Consider the following 14591-nt stretch of genomic DNA (forward strand, 5'->3'; position numbering starts at 1 on the left):
AGTGCTAACCACTAAGCCACCGTGCTGCCCATAAAGCTCAAGAACTAAGAAATTAAAAAATGTACAAGTCATGAAGCCATCACTACTCTGACAAAGGTCTCAATGTGTGCTAGAGTGGCAATGAAATCATCCAAATACATTCCTAAGTATTTGGTATTGCCTGACTCAGCTATACATTAGCTCTTGATGGTTCAATTTTTGTTTGTAGTCCGCCGCCTGTAAAATCACAATATTATATTATAATGCATTTGTATTATTAATCTGGTCCAGCAACCTTTCTCTATCAGTGTGCTGGCTAAAATCTAGTCTTGCCCAGTATATATATATATATATATTGGCTGCTAACAAATTGACCCTAGACTGTGTGTCTGTGTGTGTTAGGGAATTTAGACTGTAAGCCCCAATGGGGCAGGGACTGATGTGAGTGAGTTCTCTGTACAGCGCTGCAGAATTAGTGGCGCTATATAAATAAATGGTAATAATAATAATAAAATTTCTGTTTACTTATGTGCGACTCGCCTCTGGAGTGGGAAAACAGGGTCCATATGTCTTCAGTTCCACAACGGAACATGGGGGGAGTTTTACCGCAAACAAATAAAATTAGAATTGCCCAGAGTACATCAAATACAGTTTTTCAGGAAAAGGCAAATATGTGTTATAATTACACATATGCTAATATGATTATAATATGAAATGAAAAATGTCTTAAAATATCTTAAGCAGGAGGTAGATGTAGCAGACTCCAGTAGATTTTTCCAGAATTGTGTTAGATATTGTGTTGTGTGATTTATTTCGTTAGGAAATGTTTTGCCATACAAACACTTACCACTTCTTTTGAAATTTGTCCTGGCTACATTGTATACAGTTTAGCTATAGAAAAAGGCAACTATGTATTACAATTACACGTATATGCTTTTAATATGAAATGAGAGAAGTTGAGTCTGTTTGGTGCACCATGGTTGAAGTTTGGGTCACAGGAGACTGTATGTGGTGAATGCAGTTTATCTAGTGCTGAAATTAGTGTATTGTTGTAAAGGGAGCAGCCAGATCAGGGTAGTACAAGGTAGTTGTAGTAGGAGAGAGGAGTTGCCTAAGTGAAGGTGAGATGTGGAACATGTCGAGATCATCCATTTCAGTAGATGAAGTCCACTGGGATACACAAAGGAAGTAAAGAAACAAAAGAGGTTTTGGGGCAGCAGAGACAGGATAAGAAAAATGTGAGCCAGATATCAAAGTTGTCAAGTAATTGAGAGACTGGAGCAGTGAGTGATAAATAACAGCCCCACAAAGGTGGAGCAGAGAGAGGAGACGGATGGCATGGACTTCAAATGAAGAGAAAGAGAAAAAGGGTTTGGGTGTGTGACTCAGAAGGTGTACCATACAGAATGTAAGATGTCTGCTCCACCACCTTGTCTGCATCCAAGTCTGGGAGTGTGGAGGAGCGTCCAATGTAGGAGAGAGCTGAAGGGAGCAGAGTGTCAAAGAAGGTAAGCCAGGTTTATATAATAGTTCTGTCATTTTGGGCTGGTTTGATATCACCAGTAGCAGTGAGAAGGAGCAGGGTGAGAAAAAGCGCATGGGAGTGAGGTTTGTTTCTACTTGTGTAGGTTGGTGACTGAGATTAGACCAGGGAGCTGCATCTCCTTTGTGACCATACCATACACATAAATCCTATGGGGTATATTTACTAAAGTGAGGGTTTGAAAAAGTGGGGATGTTGCCTATAGCAGCCAATCAGACTCTAGCAGTCATTTTGTAGAATGCACTAAATACATGACAGCTAGAATCTGATTGGTTGCTATAGGCAACATCTCCACTTTTTCAAACCCGCACTTTAGTAAATATACCCCTTAGTGTCTATCATAAATGTAATCTTTCTTACCAGTGTTCATTCATAACAAGAATCCAGCCTTATTTTTCAGACTTAACAAGACTATTGACCTGATGACAATCAGTCTTAAATAATTGTTTTTAAAATGTATATTAACATTCTACCATAACACATAAGTCTTAATTATGTCTACATTTTTGTTAAGTATTAACAAGGTTGGTGTGAAGTGACTTTGGTGTTTATCATTTAAAACAGAATGTTGATTTAGTGAATTAATTATTATGACCAAAGCTGACATATTAAGGTGTACTGTAAGAACTAAATTTAGACTCATATATTGCCCAATCGCATAATCAGAGAGGTATTCATTTGCATTATGTATGTATCTACTATCACTATGTTTTTATTTATAAAATCTTTTCTTTATGATTTTATAATCTTTTAAAAATCATTATTAGGGAAAATACCCACCCATCAATATTTGACAGATTATATATAAAATAGCCACATTTGTATTCATATAAAAGAGGACATTAATTAATATTAAAGTGAATAAAATAATGACAGCTATGATAGTTCCTTTTTCTTCACTAGAAATATAAAGATTTCTTTATGAACTTTGTAAATTAGTTGAAACTGGTTTATTATATCTTGAATCATGTGTTGATTAATTAATTGTCCATTGTGATATTTCAAATAGACCAACATATGCCTCTGGGGAAACCACTTAGTTGAGAAACGCGTCAGCCCAGTTGGTCTAGAGAGCCCTGTTTATGACATATTTCTAGTTTGAATTTCTGACACTTTGCTGATTACAGTTTTGCACATGGCTTTCTGATTATTATAATTGAATGCATCGCTCTTCCTGGAGACTTTCCGGAGACTACTACATTATGTCTATTGCCGTGAGATAAGCAGCATTTCCCTATTGTGTCACATTGCATCAATTGAAGACCTTTTGCTACCCAGATATAGCTGTTTTCTGGACATCACACTGCAGTGTTTCCCCATGTGCAAGACTGTTTGAGGTTTGCAAGAGATGCCTTCTGTGGAATCTTAAAAGGATTTAATCCTCCTGTTTCAAATATTTCTGCAATCAAACAAGGAGGTATTGATTATTATAGCGCTGTTTCACCATAGGATCTATTTATCATCTTGAACTCTGGTCAGGTGGATGTTTTGCTAAAAAAAATCTCTCTACTTGGGTAAAGGCTATTTATTACATCCTAATAATCCGGCACTTTATCAATGCTTAATGAACTTTAGACTGATGGATGCTGTTCTTATGGCTTACTATCGGTGACACAATTAGCTATTGCTGTTTTTACAATCACTAGCTCCAGAAAGTGCTAATTTCTTTGAATGAATTTTACAGCTAATTCTTTTACACTTCTCCTTTTGATCTGCATATTGGAACTTATATTTATAACATTGTTTTCTACATAACCTACTGATCTAATTATTAAATTGTTTTCTACATTACCTACTGATCTGATGCAACCACAGGTCACTATCCAAGCATGTAGCTACCACAGGTGTAGCTGAGGAGGGCCCACCTTCCCTGTCAAAGTCCTATGTGTATATGTGAGTTTTACACCAATGGGTGCTACTTTGGAGCTCTTACAAAGTTTTACCAGGGGACCCACAAATGTCCAGTTATGCCCCTTGGCACTATTGCTAGTGCATGGCACAGTTGTTAGCTATACTTTGGTTAAACTCTGACAAGGGTACTGTCTCTGCGGTGTTATGTACTGTATGCTCTCCCAATGTTTATGTGGGTTAACTCTGGGTCCTTTGGATCCCTCCCATGGTTCAACTTCTTAACTAAATTGGCCCTAGTATGTTCATATGCCTGTGGTAGGGAAACTAGACTGTAAGCTCCAATTTAGCAGCTACTGATGTGAATGAGAAATCAATCTATGTAATATGTTGGTGTATGGAGCCAGATGGATTGGTAAGGTGTGCGGTCTCGTACCGATTGGGGGAGGGTGTGATACTGTAGGCAATTAAGAGGTGATTCACTGTGCAATATATGGCTGCAATAGGGTTTATCACAAATGTATATGGCTGGTTATAGGTTTGGTATTTTTGTACATGACTGGTCATAGGAGTATATTTGTGCAATAATCATTTGGGAAAGGTTTGTAGCATTTCTTTGTAATATATCACTGTCAATATGAGCATTTGTATGTAATATATGACTGGTAATGGGTTTTAACTCATTATAACATATGACTTGCAATGGAGGTATCTCTTTGCATTTATATGACTCAATGGGTGCATTACTATGCAGTGTATGGCTAGTATTTCTGGGCCTGATTCATTAAGGAAAGTTAAGCAAAAGTAAGTAAGGCAAAACCATGTTGCATTGGAGGGGAGTTAAATTTAAAATATGATGGCAGATTTATATTTGGGGTAGGGCATGTCCTAGATCAACTTTACATTTCAGTGTACAAATAAGCTATCAAGTATTTGTGTGCTACATGAAAAAAACAGACAGTATTTTCCTTATATGCAAAATAATAAACTAATTTGCACCCCTTGCATTGCAGCATGGTTTTGTCCAGAAAACTTGAGTTAGAAAACTTACTAAATTTTTTGCTTAACTTTCCTTAATGAATCAGGCCCTCTATGGCTATGGTTTCTCAATGGCAATGAGGATGGGTGCCCTCTGCACCAGATAATTGGTGAATGAGCTCTTATATACCTAGCCTAGACTACAGATATCTATAATATAAATATTAAAGTATGTCCTTTACCATAGCACATTTGCTAAGAATTCACTAGTAGGTTGCAATAAGTAAATATCTTTTCACCAAACCACACGTCAGCTATATATTTCCTTACCATGCTGTAAAGGCAACAGGCCTTGTCCACTACTCTAATTTAACACATTTTTTTTCTCCATAAAGGGTTAGGGGTATATTTGCTAAACTGCGGTTTTGAAAAAGTGGAGATGTTGCCTATAGCAACCAATCAGATTCTAGCTGTCATTTAGCACATTCTACAAAATGACAGCTAGAATCTGATTGTTTGCTATAGGCAACAACTCCACTTTTTCAAGCCCGCAGTTTAGTACATATACCCCTTAGAGAGGGAGTGTGGCCAAAGTGTCCCCAGATGTATTTTCAAAAATGTGGTAAGCTTAAAATATGCCTGAAAATATTTGCCACCTACTTCTCTAATGTTTCTTATACAGTATAGCCATAGCCTCTGTTAACCATCTGAAAATTATCCATCCTATTTGGCCCTAAATGCAAATAATTACACTTCAGCACCCCACTTAATCAAATTATTTTTATTCCTTTCCATTTGATAGGACACTGCTAGGTAATCTTTAAAAATAACTTTTGCTTAAAAACTTGAAGGCCACTTTATTTTGACAATTCCACACTGACAAAGAAAGCACATTAACCTGTTCTTTTCTCATTGCTAGGAGAATACATTGACGACTCTGAACATTGCAGAAGCTGCGATGCCTCTTGCTATAAGTGCACAGGTCCTGGTAGACATAAATGTATTGGCTGTTCTATTACAAGGTGAGGTCATTTGTTGCATATAATGTGTAGATCCTGATGACTAAATTGGGCATCTAAAAATGAGCAATGGAAGTATTTTATTAATTAAGCCAACTTTGTGTCACAGTGGTGTTAAGGTTTTCTGTATTAAATAAAGTGAGCAGAGCATTGTGGGCATTAATCCTAAGGCTCCAGCATCAAAGGTGAGTATTTGTCCTGGTTACGTGTGTTTTGGTCATCTCAAATATTTATTTTTATATCAAAAACATAGCCTGGTTTTCAAGTGTTGTCTTAATCAAATTAAACATTAGGAGCCATGTCTTCAATCAACATTCCCCACTCACCAGGGCTTGATAACATATAAGCATTTAAATAGCTTTAATATATCTAGTAACTAATTCATCTCATGTATATGAGCAAACCCTGTGAAAACTGTTTACTCATTCAATAAGTGGAACAATCAACATATTTGTTGTAAAAATGTAGCACTCACTGTTCTAATAGTAAAGCTCTCTGACTCCGTCTTTAACTTGCTTGCAAGGAAAAATGTAATACAAAGGATAATTATCGTATTATACATAACCACAGGCTAATTAACTTTGTGTAAATTATTTTTCTGTTAATGGTTCCAGTAAATTGAGACCTGCGTAATCACCACAGACAAAAAGTAGTTTTGAGGTTAATAAACATCAGATGAGTGGCGTCAGAATATTTCTGCCATCGTTTAAACATAGTTAAATGCAATGTATTCACCAAGTTAGATCTTCGTGGATGTTTCCCCTCACAGCCTGCAGTAAGATAAAAGTGAAGAATTTTATAAAACCAATTATAGTCAGCGTATCATCTAATTTTTCCACCTTTACCCTCACCGAACATCAAAGTGACAGCTTGTAAAAGTAGCTTTATCCCCTATAATGACCACGTCCTATTAAGGGCGAGACTCATTTTTAGAATTTTGGCACACCGGTTACTTTTATCTTTGTGCTGAGGTTTTTCACAGTATACCCCTATTTGTATTCATGTGTACATACTGGGAATTCCCTCTGCTGTGCGGGCATGGTGTAACCTTCTGTATACTAATCATTGTTTTGAGTGTGACATACATTTACAGTTTATGAAGACATCATATGAAAAAAAATCTCGATTTGTGCTTTAGTATCGATTTTTGTTAGTGTGACAAGATCATGTGTTAGGAGAATGACCCACGCGGCCATATAAATACACTGCTAGGTTCTATTCATTTTGAAAGACTTGCCTGTAACATTAAAATTATTCTTTTATCTGAAATATATTTTAGTTCCTTTTTAGTTCCCTGCCTGTGATATCTTACACACCCTTCTTTGACATGATGTCTAGTTTTCATTTTCTTTTGTTCAAATATTGAAACAAACAAAACCATAATCATGAAAAAATGTGAGTAAATTTAAAATGCAACCACAAATCCTGGCTAAATTTTTATTTCCAAATAAAATATATAATTCACATATCCTCTTGTTGCATCATTTCAACTTCTTTTAAAACACCGTCCTCATAATGCCTGATTGTGTTACACATCAAGGGCCTGATTCATTAAGACAGACGCAGAGCGCAATGTGCGCTTGTTTTAAAGCGCACGTAAATCGGGTATACGTACGCCAGAGTTAACAAGGAGCGATTGTGAAGATACGTGTGGTGATGAATGCATGTAGGTCTGCTCTACTCTGCTACATAAGACACTGCAGGACACGTCCAATACATATGTGGAATATAAACTCACAAAAGAACGCACAGAAAAAAAAGTTATTCAGTTGTCTACTGTTAATAATGATAAAGCATTAAAAAATAATAAAAACAATTGTCAAATTTGTCTTTTTTCTATGTCTACTGTACATAAAATACATTTTTACAGTGGCCCTGATTGCAAACACATCTGTATGTATGTATACTCAGCCATCATCACTAGTAATCACCACTTAGACTAGACCTGTAACTGGAGCAAGAGATACGGCTGAAAAACAAGTAGCTGAGAGATGCCCAGAGCTTGAATCGGATGCTGCTGCGTGCGCTCAACCTTTGTGCTGGAAGATGACTTGAATATTGCTGCATTCTCTGACATATGGTCCGGTTCTGGGCATGTGCAGAGTAATTGTGAGGATTATGTGCACAAAATCATTGCTTACGCCCCTTAATGAATCAGGACCCAAGACTGCATTGGTGACACATTGGTTGTGAATCACTATTTTATTGTATTGCTTGGCCAAATTCTAGTTATTGGCTTATTTACCTTCAGAAATACAACTGGAGAAATAAATAAACAGACAATTCTATTGATATATTTATTCCCGGCAACATATAATAATAATATAAGAAACAGGAAACAAAGTGAAATGACTTTACCTATTCTTTCCACCACATTTCCAGTTCCTGTCCGCTCATTAGGCCAATTCTCTTTCTTTGTATTGCTTTCTATCATTTTTTTCTCAATGTGCCCTTTCTTGCTCTAAATGTCATGGCTCATTGGTCAGGCAGAGTGCTGAAGGCGTCTCTGGACAGCAGTTACTTTCTCACAATGAGCTGTGTATTGACTAAAGGACATTGTTATCTCTAAGCCATTGAAAGACCTTTGTGAAACAAGCTGGTGGTCTTTGTCCTTTTCTAAGTATGCAGAAGTTCATCCCACTCCATCACCATCGCATATATACAGTCTATTCAGTAGAATGACAGTGAGCACAGAGGTACTCAATCTGTCTTTTTATTGCCGCTCTATAGTTTGCGGAAAGACATGTTACTTTGATAACAGTACATAGATTACAAAGTCGGAGTTCTCTTCAAAGTCAATGTGCAGAGTGTGAAATATTATAGAAGTGGTCACACTAGAGTGAATTATATACAACACAGTGCAATTCCTTACTTTACATAATTACACAGGCACATATGTTCTATATTCAGACTGTATTTTGTCTGTCGCAGAAGCATCAAGAAGTGTTTGCACTGGACACATGAAAACTCCAATCATATAGCTGATGCTATCCCTTCGTAGGGACACCTGAAAACTAACCAAGGCATGCACTGTGTAGTTACCAACTTGTCAAGATCTCAAGACATCAATCACAATGTGCATAGAACTGCCCTACAGTTCTACACTAAGTTATGAACATTTGAAAATAGAACAAGTTTGAATATCAAAAATAAAAACTGAGACCATTATACATATAGCCAATGAAAAAAAATATACTGTAAATGCAGAGGCCTGAACAAGACTTTTAATATCTGTACGATATAAAGGAAGGCATACATTCAGTGATCTACTGTTGTTTGAAGAATCATGGTTACATGTATACAGGTCTCATAACTTTGAAGCAGTCCAGAAATGCCATCCCTTCATTGCAATTTCCTTACATTGTGCCAAATGTAGGAAAACTGTTCTAGAAATTAATTTCCACTAATGCTTGTAATTCATTGTCATCAGGAGTCTTGGAAAGATCAGTATTCCAGGTTCTATATTTCCAGTGAAAAAACAGAGGAATGTCTTGGAAAAGCAGGGACACATGGGAGATTTAAACTTGTATGCTCAGCCTAAACTTGCATATACTATTCTATGTATTATGTTTTATTTTGAAAAAAGTGATGAGTTTTCAACTGATTGAATGCAAAGCATTCTGAGTATTGTCATTTCTTATTCAGAGCATTGATTTATAAAAATTCAAACTTGATTTTGCTTCACTTAAGCCATTCAGTGCCATGTGTTTCATATTAGATATCACGGAATACCAATAACAATGCAACATTAAGAAATTAAAAAAACAAAACAACTTAATAATAAATGAACAACTGTAATAGTAACATGTAAAACTGCTCATTTTAAGGATTGCCAGTTCTCAGTTTTTTTTCTCTTAAAAAAATATATATTTTGTTAATTAACTGTAACACCATTGAGATGCTTGTTAATAAGTAAGAAAAAAATATGAGTCTTCATTAGCTGGGATTTTCTTCCACTCATATTCAATAACAGTACCAAAACCATGAGCAAGACCCCTTGTTCCAGCATCCAGACACGTGCCTTCACAGAAAGGTGCCAGTCAATGTGATCAAAGCTGCTTGTTAACCACAAAATCCCTGGGTCCAGATTTCCCAGCCGCTGTGAGAACAAAACAAACAAACATACTGTACCTACAAGACATTTTCCCCTGTTAATGTATGTGCCTACATACAACCTGGCGTTTTAGAAATAGTTTAAGAGTCTGCTAGGAATACAGGATCAACCACAAGAGAACAGTAGCTACCAGGAGCTAGGAAGAATCAATTTCACCGTCTTTTCCGTTGCATTAAACATACTTTGTTTTTTGTTTTTATTTTAGAAGGGTTGCCTGGGTAATGGGATAGGATATACGACTGTATGCTCACGTTCCTAACGTCTCTGTAGAATTTAACAGACAAATATTTTTCTAAGTAGACAGAGTTTAATGTTCAGGCTTCTAATTGGATATGAGTGTTAACCCTTTTATGGAATTTCCTGTTCTGTCCACGATGAGATTTAAAATAGAAAGGTTTCCAGTGCATATCAAATAATAAAATGTTCTCTGATCCAGCATTTCTGTTGCTATGCCTTTATCAAGGATTATTACAGCGGGGGCCTTGATCAATTTATTGTTTCATACGAAAATGCAGGAGTGGAGTGCAAGTGCCCGTTCTTTCCTTATAATGGGTCTTATTTAAATTTAGAAATAATATAGCTAGAATTTGTAAATTTGCACCTAAGCAAAAACCTTTTGAAGGGAATGCTATGGAGGGGGGTGGGAAATTAGGGAATGTTATCAGGGGGGAAGTAGGGACTGCTGTGGAGGGGGAAATTTGGGAGTGCTGTGGAGGGGACATTAGGGAGTGCTATAAAGGGGGAAATTAGGAAATGCTGTGGACGGGTAAATTATGGAGTGCTGTGGAGGGGGAAATTAAGGAATAGTATGGAGGTGGTAATTAGGAAGTGATATGGAGGGAAAAATTAGGGAGAGCTATGGAGGGAGAAATTAGGAAGTGCAATGGAGGGGGAAATTAGGGAAGGATATAGAGGGGGAAATTAGGGAATGCAATGGAGGGGGAGTTTTATGGAGGGGAAAATTCGGGAGTTCTATTGAGGGGGAAATTATGGAACAATATCGAGGGGGAAATCAGGAAATACTATAGAGGGGGAACTTAGGGAGTGCTATGGAGGGGGAAATTAGGGAATGCTATGGAGGGGGAAATTAGGGAAAACCATTGAGGGGAAAATTAGGGAATGCCATAAGGGGGAAATTAAGGAGTGCTGTGGAGGGGGAAATTAGGGAATGCTAGGGAGGGGAAAATTAGGGAATTCTAGGGAGGGGGAAATTAGGGAATGCTATGGAAAGGGAAATTAAAGAGTGCTATGGAGGAGGAAAGTATAGAATGCTATGCAGCGTGAAATTAGGACGTTCTATGGAGGGGGAAATTAAGGAATGCTGTGCAGGTGGAAATTAGGGAGTTCTATGGATGGGAAATTAGGGAATACCATATTGGGGAAAATTAGGGAATGGCATAAGAGGGTGGATATTAAGGAGTGCTGTGGAGGGGGAAACTAGGGAGTTCTATGGAGGGGGAAATTAGTGAATGCTAAGGATGAGAAAATTAGGGAGTGCTATGGAGGGGGAACTTAGGGAGTGCTATGGAGGAGGAAATTAGTGAATGCTATGGAGGGGGAAATTAAAGAGTGCTATGAAGGGGGAAAATAGGAAGTGCTATGGTGAAAGAAACTAAATAGAGTTATGGAGGAAGAAATTAAGGATTGCTATGGAGGGGGAAATTAGGGAATGCTATGGAGGGGGAAATTAGTGAGTGTAATGGAGGGGGAAATTAGGGAATATTATGGAGGGGGAAATTAGGGAGTGCTATGGAGGGGGAATTTAGGGAGTGCTATGTAGGGGGAAACTAGGGAGTACTGTGGAGGGAAAATTTAGGGAATGCTATTGAGGGGGAAATTAGGGAATACTATGGAGTGGGCAATTAGGAAGCACTATGGAGGAATAAACTAGGAAGTGCTATGGAGGATGAAATTAGGGAGTGCTATGGAGGAAGAAAATAGGGAGTGGTATGGAAGGGGAAATTAAGGAATGTTGTGGAGGTAGAAATTAGGGAGTGCTATGAACAGAGAAATTAGGGAGTGCTATGGAGGGAAAATTAGGGAATGTTATGGAGGGGGAAACTAGGGAGTACTGTGGAAGGGGAAATTGGGGAGCGCTATGGAGGTGTTAAACAGGGAATGCTATGGAGGTGGAAATTAAGGAATGCCATCAAAGGAGAAATTATGGCGTGCAATGGATGGAGAAATTATGGAGTGCTAAGGACAGTGAAATCAGGGAGTGCTATGGATGGAGGGGGAAATTAGGGAGTGCTATGGAGGGGAAATTAGGGAATGCTATGGAGGGGGAAATTAGGTAGTGCTGTGGAGGGGGAAATTCGGGAGTCCTGTGGAGGGGGTAATTAGGGAATGGTATGGAGGAAGAATTTATGGAATGTTATAGAGGGGGAATTCAGGGAATGCTATGGTGGGGGAAATTAGGGATTGATATGGTGGGGGAAATTAGGAAGTGCTATGAACGGGGAAATTAGGGAGTGCTATGGAGGGAAAATTAGGGAATGTTATGGAGGGGGAACTAGGGAGTACTGTGGAAGGGGAAATTGGGGAGCGCTATGGAGGTGTTAAACAGGGAATGCTATGGAGGTGGAAATTAAGGAATGCTATAGAAGGGGAAATTAGGGAATGCCATGAAGGGAAAAATTCTGGAGTGCAATGAATGGGGAAATTATGGAGTGCTAAGGACAGTGAAATGAGGGAGTGCTATGGATGGAGGGGGAGATTAGGGAATGCTATGGAGGGGGAAATTAGGGAGTGCTGTGGAGGGGGGGAATTCGGGAGTCCTGTGGAGGGGGTAATTAGGGAATGGTATGGAGGAGGAATTTACGGAAAGCTATAGAGGGGGAATTCAGGGAATGCTATGGTGGGGGAAATTAGGGATTGATATGGAGGGGGAAATTAGGAAGTGCTATGGATGGAGGGGGAAATTAGGGAATGCTGTGAAAGAAGATATTAGGGAGTGCTATGGAGGGGGAAATTAGGAAGTGCTATGGAGGGGGAAATTAGGAAGTGCTATGGAGGAGGAAATTAAGGAATGCTGTAGAGGGGGGATTTAAAATGTGATTTAGGGGCATATTCAATTCCCCGTGTTATTCTATAGAAAAAAATGGGAGCGTGCATTACTACCGTTAGTATGGTAATTTTAACGCAGATTTTTGCTCGCGGCTCACAGAGTTGCTAGCAAAAATCAGCATTGAAATTACTGTATTAATGGTAAAAATGTGCATCTATTACCATAGTAGCGGTAATAGTTTGTGCTCTGCGTTGTTCTATAGAACAAGGCAGGGAATTAAATTCTCCCATAGAATTGGAATGAGGCCGTGTCCTAGGTCAACTCTAAACCACAGTATATAAATAAGACAACATGAATTATCCAGGTACAAATCTGGGGCCTGATTCATTAAGGATCTTAACTTGAGAAACTTCTTATTTCAGTCTCCTGGACAAAACCATGTTACAATGTAAGGGGTGCAAATTAGCATTCTGTTTTGCACATAAGTTAAATACTGACTGTTTTTTCATGTAGCACACAAATACTTGATAGCTTATTTGTACACTGAAATTTAAAGTTGATATTTGTGTGCTACATGAAAAAACAGTCAGTATTTAACTTATGTGCAAAACAGAATGCTAATTTGCACCCCTTGCATTGTAACATGGTTTTGTCCAGGAGACTGAAATAAGAAGTTTCTTAAGTTAAGATCCTTAATGAATCAGGCCCCTGTACCCTTTAGCTGGTTTTACTCCTAACTCTAAATGAGGACCAGTGTACACACACAACTGCAAATACTAGTGTTTTAATGATAAGGAGAGCCAAAGGGATAAAGATTGCAGATTTCATTAGGCGTCTCTGATTCTGCAGGCCCTGGTTTCACTTTTTTGCCCCTAGGTAGTGTTACTTCCCCTCTTCTCTTCTTTCTCTCAATCGCCATATATCTCCATGGCCCCAACCATCTGCACAATTCATCTGCAATAAGGAATTAGTGAGAGAAATTAATTTATTCTACCTGTAATTTAAATTGCTCATTGTTTTCTTATGCTGATATTCATTACCGGGAAATCAACAGAAGCAACCTGCATCCGCTGCACCTCTGCCACCTTAGGCCTGGACATGCAGTATGTGACCTTTCTACAAATGCAGGGCTGGATTTAGAAAGTCCAAAAATATCCATAGCTCAGAGGTGTTTGTAACTAATTGTCAGTATTGTGTAAATGGTACGCAATTTGCTTTGTATACACACAATATATAAGGGACGAGTGTGAAAATTAATTTGGTGAATTAAACCGATTATTAATTATGAAAAATGTAAAGACAAGACCATGATCTGCCATCCATGTTTCTACCTTTCTATGTTACACAAGTAATGCATTTAAACTGGGAATCTGAAAGTTTCCTGAATCACAGAGTACACAACCCACTGAGGGACATGTTTCCATGGTTGCATACATGTAATATACAATTACCAAGATCATTATTGCTAGTAGCTGATGTATCTAGCTGTAGATAATGAATAAAAGTAGAACCATTACCCCTTGTGACATGTAGATATATTCATCACTGATTAGTTGATTGTTGTTGTCTGCTTACTATGGTTTACTGTGTAGCAGGTAGCTACATATAAATCTATCCTAGTAACTGGTAATAACACACACTGCATTTCTTCTGTTACTCTCTTACAGGTTCTTGGATGATGGACAATGTGTATTGACTTGCTCTGCTGGAAAATATGAATATAATAGACAATGTCACATATGTCATCATACTTGTGATGAGTGCAGTGACAGTGAGCCTGATACATGTACATCCTGTGGCATCGGTAAGTCCTCTTATACGGTAGCAGGACTGTCATTGTCTTCAGCAGCAGATCAATAGAAAGGGGTTTGAGAGGGGCCTGTGGATAAATGTGAGTTTTAATCCCAGTGTCAGCTTTTAGTGACTTTGGTCAAATTATATAAAACACCTAAGTTTTTGGCTTCAGCATAGAATCACTAGCTCCATATGGCAATGCTTTAAGCTTCAGAAATATAAAGCACAATAATACATAGAGGGTGACTTTGTTGTTGACAATGCAGGCTTGACTTGTGAAGTGAAATCAGAATATTGATTCCTAGCTGT

At 38.0% G+C, this 14591-nt stretch overlaps 1 protein-coding gene across 1 annotated transcript in view; it reads left to right on the forward strand.

Annotated features, from left to right (window-relative positions):
* The window catches only part of PCSK5 (proprotein convertase subtilisin/kexin type 5), a 327761-nt gene that overhangs the window by 253874 nt on the left and 59296 nt on the right, over nucleotides 1–14591 (forward strand). The window contains exons 21-22 of the mRNA XM_075211001.1: nucleotides 5268–5370; nucleotides 14156–14292. Coding sequence (XP_075067102.1) covers nucleotides 5268–5370; nucleotides 14156–14292 — 240 coding nt within the window. The remainder of the gene's footprint in view (nucleotides 1–5267; nucleotides 5371–14155; nucleotides 14293–14591) is intronic.

Source organism: Mixophyes fleayi, chromosome 1 (assembly GCF_038048845.1).
Source record: "Mixophyes fleayi isolate aMixFle1 chromosome 1, aMixFle1.hap1, whole genome shotgun sequence".
Classification (NCBI taxonomy): Eukaryota; Metazoa; Chordata; class Amphibia; order Anura; family Limnodynastidae; genus Mixophyes; species Mixophyes fleayi.